At 27.2% G+C, this 8085-nt stretch overlaps 1 protein-coding gene across 2 annotated transcripts in view; it reads right to left on the reverse strand.

The window, feature by feature from the left end:
• Positions 1 to 7873: 7873 nt before the first annotated feature.
• LOC105836085 (acetyl-coenzyme A synthetase) overlaps positions 7874 to 8085 on the reverse strand; it is a 63755-nt gene continuing 63543 nt past the window's right edge. For both annotated transcript variants that reach the window (XM_036287854.1, XM_036287853.1), the window contains one exon: positions 7874 to 8085. This exon is cut by the window's right edge and continues 163 nt beyond it. In XM_036287854.1, coding sequence (XP_036143747.1) covers positions 8052 to 8085 — 34 coding nt within the window. In that variant the 3' untranslated portion in view covers positions 7874 to 8051.

The following is an 8085-nucleotide window of genomic DNA, read 5'->3' on the forward strand; positions in this document are numbered from 1 at the left end:
TAATAAAAAATTATTTTTAAATATTAAATAAACGTTAAATAAACATTTCATAAATATTTTTTCTAAATCGTTGTTTAAAATGAATAATTTATATAAAATAAATATTAAATAAATATTAAATAAATATTATTTGTACAATAAACATTAATAATATAAAAATAATTAAAAATAAATATTTGAAAAACATTAAAAAAATATTGCTTGCTGATTGGGATTTGATAATGGCTTTGATGATATATTAATTCAATTACAAATGGAATTTAAAAATCAGAAAAAAGAAAAAAAGATAGAAGAGCGAAAGTGTGAAATAAATAAAGAAGAGCTAAAATCTCGGCAATCCTGTAAACGAAAAGATTACGATGAAAAAAAGATACAGAAACAGAAGAAATTTAAATAATTAAAGATGTGTTTTATAAAAATTTAAGAGAATATAGAATAAATATTATTTAAAAAAAAATTTTTTTAAATTGAGTTAGATATTGATAGAGATAGTTTAGAGAGAGAGAGAGAGAGAGAGAGAGAGAGAGAGAGAGAGAGAGAGAGAGAGAGAGAGAGAGAGAGAGAGAGAGGAGAGAGAGAGAGAGAGAGAGAGAGAGAGAGAGCGAGAGAGAGAGAGCGAGAGAGAGAGAGAGAGAGAGAGAGAGAGAGAGCAGAGAGAGAGAGAGAGAGAGAGAGGAGAGAGAGAGAGAGAGAGAGAGAAATTGATTTAGAGTGATAGAGAGAAATTGTTATTGAAATTGTGTGTGTGTGTGTGTGTGTGTGTTGTGTGTGTGTGTGTGTGTGTGTGTGTGTGTGTGTGTGTGTGTGTGTGTGTGTGTTTGTGTAAGTGTAAACATTTCGACAGTGAATACGTAAATGTTTATAAAATGTTGATGGTTTTACATTAAATCAATTTAGATGACAGGCATAGACGGTTCACAAAAAAAAGGTTAAATGTGACAAAGAGAAGCAGCTCAGGCATAAATTGATTTAAATTTAAAAAAAAAGTTGGCGAAGAGCTCTAAACGCTTCTAGCGCGTGCACACACGTATAATTAAATGTATTTTACATTTTTAACATTAAATTTGAAGAACAAAATAAGGTAATTTAAAACGAGATGACTAATATGTTTTATTAAAGGGAATATAAATTAACTAAATATTAATAAACATAATTAAAAAATAACATCTTTAGATATCGTTTGATCTAACAATAAGATGTCAATTTATACTAGATGCCTATATATAGACAGAAGCAAATAGGCTAAATTATATTAAATTAAATCAACCGAAATTAAGAGCCGAATTTTATTCGGGATTAATGAATGGATCACCTAAAAAATCAAGCAAATAATAAAGGAATAACAGTAGAAGTAGTAAAAACTGGTTGCGAAAACATGTAATTTAGATTTGAAAGAGATTTTAAAGGAAATAATACACAAAAAAATATTTGGTAAAATTATAGCACATGTAGGTGTAATAGAGTTTCAAAAAAGAGGATTACCACATTTGTATTTACTTGCAATGTTGTATGAGGAAGATAAACCAAGACTTGAAGTAATCATTGATATGATGGTATGGGCAGAAATACCACACGAAGCAAGATAGCCGGAACTTCATGAAAAAGTAAAGAAACACATAATTCATGGACCTTGTGGAGATGACATAAGGAGATATCCTTGCACAGGTGATGATGGGAAATGTTCCAAAGGTTATCCAAAAAAATTTAGTGAAGAAACTAATGCAAATGTGAATAGATATTCAAAGTATCAACGTAGAAATTTAGGGAAAAAATACATCGTAAGAAGAAAAGAGGTGAATAATCGATGGGTAGTACCATATTCACCTTATTTAATAATGAAATATGATAGACACATAAATTTGGAAATATGTTCGTCAATAAAGAGCGTAAAATACTTATATAAATATATTCATAAAGGACATGACTGTGCTGCAATTGAGGTACAAGCAGGAGATGGCTTTTGACGTTTACGTTTGCTTTCGCGACTAACTTTTTTCAAATTTGCTTCTTTTCTCATTTTCGGAATTCTTCCAAAAACATCATGTTTCTGAGCTTTATCCACATGTATATTATTTCCTGCATCCACATTTACAATAACTCTATTTTTTAAATTACTTTCATCCTTTTCCTCAAAACGTTGTGCCCCTTCCTCGTTATTTTCTTTATTTCTCTGCACAGCATATCCTTGTGCATTAATTTAAATATTTACTTTCAAAAACTTTAAATTTTTTATGCTTATTAAATATTTAATTAATATACCCTAAACATACTTTCTAAAATAAATATCTTTATTAAATATTAACCTATTCTCTTTTTTTTTATTTAATTTATAAAATTTATAAAATTTATAAACTTAATATTAATCATATACTTCTTTTAATCACTTTAAAATCTTTTTTTAATTTAAAAATCAAATTTAATAACCTTTTCAATAACTAATTTAACTTTAATTTTTTTTTGTAAATTTATATAACCTTTTCATTAACAAATTATTAAATTATTAAATATTTAATAAATGTCACTTATACATACTTTTTTATATAAACTAAACTAAATATTAAGTATATACTTTTTTAAAAACTATTTTTTTAATAAAATTAATAATCAAGTTTTATAACCCCTTTTCAATAAATAATTTACCTTTTTTTTTTAATTTTTAAAAGCAAATTTAAATAACATTTTTCATTTACAAATTTCTAAATTTTAAATAAATCTAACTTAAACATGCTTTAAATAATAATATAACTTTCTTTCTTATATATAAACTTAATTAAATATTGTTTTTTTAATTTAAATTTGTATATTTCAAAACTAAATGTTAACAATATACTTCCCTCTTTATCAATGTAAATCCATATGTACAGTTTTTCCACTTTATGTCCAAATTCAATGTTAATTCTCCCTTAATCAATGTTTATTATTCTACACAACTTTAAATTTTTTAAACCCTTCTTGTTTGCATGACCTTTTTTAAAAGTAAAATTACATGTAGTCTACGATCAAACGATATCTAAAGATGTTATTTTTAAATTATGTTTATTAATATTTAATTAATTTATTATATATTAATTTATAATATTATAGCAATCGTGCTGCGGGTGGTCTTTATGTAGCACATCAACTGCACCTTACTCCCTAAAGATCCTATAATCAGAAAATCGAATTCCGACTTTTGATTAGTCCGACATCTGTGATCTATTTGGTACATCTCTGGCGGAAAAATTTTCTACAAAATTCTAAAAAAGTACAAAAATTTACAAAAGTGTTCCAATTCTAGCATTTTTTTGTAGTTTCTACAGAAAAATTATTAAATTATAATCTAGCTATTTTTAAACCCAGCCTAATTTTTAAATTCCTAAATTATTACGTTTACACGTGATTTTTAATCGGGTTAATTTAACAACATCAGTAGTTTTTAGGGCCGATTTCACCAACTCCGGTTACCTTAACCGGTCGGTTACTCCATTGGAATTGACAAATCGCATTTGTTAATTTTGCTTAACGACAAATACGATTGGTCAATTCCAATGGAATAACCGGCCGGTTGAGGTAACCGAAGTTGGTGAAATCGGCCCTTTAGATTTCCAATTACATTTTTCAGAAGAATGGACTGGCTGCCCATATAGCACGTAATATTACAGTAATATCATAGTAATATTGTATTACAGTGATATCGATAATATTATGTGCTATATGGGAACTAAAGGATGAAAAAGTATTTTTAAAATAACCTCAATAAATCTGAAATAACCTTAACTTTCAACTCTAAAATTTTTCTACAATTCTTATCTTTAGTTTAAAATTCTATTGATCGAAACGTGTGAGTATCAGTTTCTTTTCGGACGCAAGCATGTAGTACAGACGTCCCATAAGAAAAAATTATGCAAAAATTACTGCACAAAAAATTACATATTTTTGTGCATGAATTTCTGCAGTTTTTACAGATTTTTGTACAAAGTTTTCGCCTTCAAAAAATATTACAAAAACTACTGATGTTGTTAAGTTAACCCGATTAAAAATAATGTGTAAACGTAAGAATTTAGGAATTTAAAAATTAGGCTGGATTTAAAAATAGCTAGATTATAATTTAATAATTTTTCTGTAGAAATTACAAAAAAATGCTAGAATTGGAACACTTTTGTAAATTTTTGTACTTTTTTAGAATTTTGTAGAAAATTTCTGCAAAATATTCTGCAGAAAAATTCTGAAGGCGAAAACTTTGTACAAAAATCTGTAAAAACTGCAGAAATTTATGCACAAAAATATGCAATTTTTTGTGCAGTAATTTTTGCATAATTTTTTTCCTACGGGGTGTTTTATACCGACTAAATTTTTGAACGTTGCTGATGCAATCAACCGCGTTTTTATACACTCTATTATCGTGTTGATACATTATTTTTGATGAGCAGGACGATGATACACGAAATACCAGACATTTCGAAGTAAGTTAAATGATTTTTAACCTAATCCTAATCAAAGTTAACCTTATTTTTGTAAGATTTAACTTCGTTTTGATAGTGATTTACTTATTTAACCCTAGAACATCATACCGGGATAATTTTATAGCCCAATGCGAAATTATCTATTTCTTAAATAAACGATTTATTTTCACTTTTTGGTCTTCAAATTACTTTTATTTCTAAATATTTTATAAGAAATTTTGCAATAAAAGACACAACTTTAATGCAGTTTTAATAGCATTTTTGCAAAAGCAAGAAATTTACACTAAAAATTCGTACTTTTTTAAATAGCAAAATATCTGGATAAAAAAATAATATTCTATTTCTAAGAAACATATCCAAAATGTTAAATTATGAGGTTGACATAAAGGTAACATATAAAAAAACCTTAAAAATAATAATATATGAGTTGTATATTAATTTTACATTAAAATAGTAATCAAAACGTGGTACACAAAAAAATTTTAACATATGGACGCACAATTTTTTGCTGTGTACATTATATAATCTTTATAATTAAGATATTATATAAAATAAATATATCGAACTTAATATTTTCTGTACTCTGTTATTTCGTAATATTAGCCTGCATTTTGTGTGTTTCGTTTTGTAATCGTATAAATGCTAGTATTTCATTATATTATCATTTTATTATCATTACGTATGATATATAAGGAAGAAAAGAAAAGAAATACACTTTAATTTTTAACAGAATAATTTTAATTACGGCATACACACACACATGCGCGCGCGCATTATGTATATGCTTATACAAATGTCCCGCATCAGGTATGCAATACTTCATGAAAAGATACGTGGGATCAAGGTGAACATAAAAGTCCACTATAGTTTTTAAATATCTCTAATGATAGCCGAGATATTAATTTTTTAAATTGTACGAAGAGCGCACCGAGAAAAGCGTTGAGCCGCTCGAGCTATAGTACTACTGTGGCAAGCATTGGCTGCCGGCGGCAGCTCGAGCGGCTCAGCGCTTTCTTCGGTGCGCTCTTCGTACAATTTAAAAAATTAATATCTCGGCTATCATTAGAGATATTTAAAAACTATAGTAGACTTTTATGTTCACCTTGATCCCATTTATTTTTCCAAGAGCTGAGCCGCTTAAGCTGCCACAGGCAGCCAATGCTTGACACAATGAGCCGTGCTATAGCTCGAGCAGCTCAGCGCTTTCTTCGGCGTACTCTTATTTGTACAATTTGAAAAATTAATATCTCGACTATCATTAGAGATATCCAAAAACTATAACGGACTTTTATGTTCACATTGATTCCGTCTATCTTTCCATGAAGTATTGCATACCTAATACGGAACACTCTATATATAATTATATATATATATGCCTATGTACATATAGTCATATATCTCTGTTTACATTGTTTCTTATCTACATACAATGCAATACGTGTATACTTATTATCACACCTAAAGTTGTTTGTTCCACGAAGAATGATATGTATGTGACGTAACTCCCAAAGGAGCACGAGGCAACTTTTATTTATAATTACACACATTTATATCTTTTTTTCTTAATCGCATACTCTAAACAGCTTAAAAAAAGACGGATTATTTTCGTTTCAAGCTCATCCAAGAATATGTCATTAAAACAAAATATGATGAAAATAATAAAGCCATGTGTATAAGCAATAATTTGAACACGCACGTGTACATAATATATACATACGTACGTGCACACGCGCACACACACACACACACACACACACACAATACAAATAACAAAATTTTTTTCGCATTGTACAATAGTAATGATGATCAACAATAACGCATATCCATCGTTCAACTACATTTGTTCATTAAATAACAGTTATTAATAATTGTGCAATTAGCATCCTGCTATCGTACTATTTATTACCATAGCACGGAATATTACGATAATATCACAGAAATATTGTTCTTCCATTACAATATTACAGTGAAATATAGTATAAATATTGCAGAAATATTACAAAATATTACTACAATATTAAAATGTCCGCCGAAATGGATCACAGTAATATAATGGTGATATATCACGAATGTATTACTGTAATATTTACGTAGTATATTTGTAATATTGCGAAATTTAAGTCCGTATTCTGCTCACATTTATCACTAAATGTACCTTTAAATCAGCCTATTGTAAGATCACATCTTATTGGCTGATTGGCACATTTAGACGTGCATTTAGCGATAAATGTGAGTTCAGAATACGGACCTTAGTGTTCTGGATACTCATTCGACATTTATAAAAAATATGACCTCAAAGACAAGAAATTTACACTAAAAATTCTACACCATTTTCAAATAAAAACATTTAAATAAACAAATATTTTTACTAGATAGTTTTAACACATTTATAAAATATTTTGACAACTGTTTCATTGAGTAAATAAACAGCAAAAAAATAAATGTATAGTATTAGAATCTAGTCATATTCGTTTACGGCTATTAATTCATTAATTGTCAAGAAAAAATTTAGTTTTTACAGTATTTTACAAGTGTTAAAACTGTCAAAGTGTTTCATCCAGATATCTTTTATTTAAAAATAACATGGATAAATTTATAGTGTAATTTTTTCGCTTTTGAAGTCACATTTCCAAACTATGTTTAAAATTGTATTTATAGTTAATTTATAATATAACGTGTAAACGTACTGATTAATAACATTTTAACATTAGGTTGAGTTTAAAAATAGCTAGAGTAAGCTTTAAACTAAGCCGTAAGAAATTAATCAATCACAATTAACTATTTTTCTCATTTTTGTCTGTAATTTATCAATTTCTTACGGCTTAAAGCATACTAATACTTATTATAAACCCTCATTTAATTTAATGTAATATCAATTCTAACGTATTGCTATTTAAAATGTAATATTGCTACAATATAACCTAATATTTTAATGTTATTTATAAACGTGTAATATGTCAATAATATTTCTGTAATATTTTACTGTAATATGTAATATTGTTGATATATTGCAATTTTGCTGCGATATTACTGTAATATTCCGTGCTATGTGGGTATACTTAATATATTTGTATTAAAAGCTTTCCGTCTTGCCATTAATTCAAACTTAACTTTGGACTTAACAAAAGGAAACATTTAAATTATTTCTTGACAATGATTACATAAGATAAATATCGCAGTCGCTACAACTCCTTGAAAAGAAAGAGCGACCAATAATTTAATTATATCTACAATCTATTCCTACTATCAATAAGTCTGTTTTGATCTATTCGAGAATAACTAAAAAATAAAAGTACCAAAAAATAACTTTTAATTTGACTCATTTAAAAATCTTGAGTAACGATATCAGATCGATTTGTTCGACAAAACAGCAATAATATCGTTTTGTATAATTTATAATTATCAAATTAATAATAAAATATATGACAAAATTCTGAAATGTGTCTTTAATATCGTGCGAATACATCGATTCTAATATATATGTGCAGTATTACTTTTGTCTTTGTAAAATCATTCGGAAATTGTGCAACATGCTTCTGACATTTATTAACGATCAAAAAATTCTCTTGAGATACTTTCATTTTTATATGATAAGAAAGGAAATATGTCTTAAACACATGGCCTTAATTCAAATAAAAGTTGA

This window comes from Monomorium pharaonis, chromosome 6, assembly GCF_013373865.1.
Source record: "Monomorium pharaonis isolate MP-MQ-018 chromosome 6, ASM1337386v2, whole genome shotgun sequence".
Taxonomy (NCBI): Eukaryota; Metazoa; Arthropoda; class Insecta; order Hymenoptera; family Formicidae; genus Monomorium; species Monomorium pharaonis.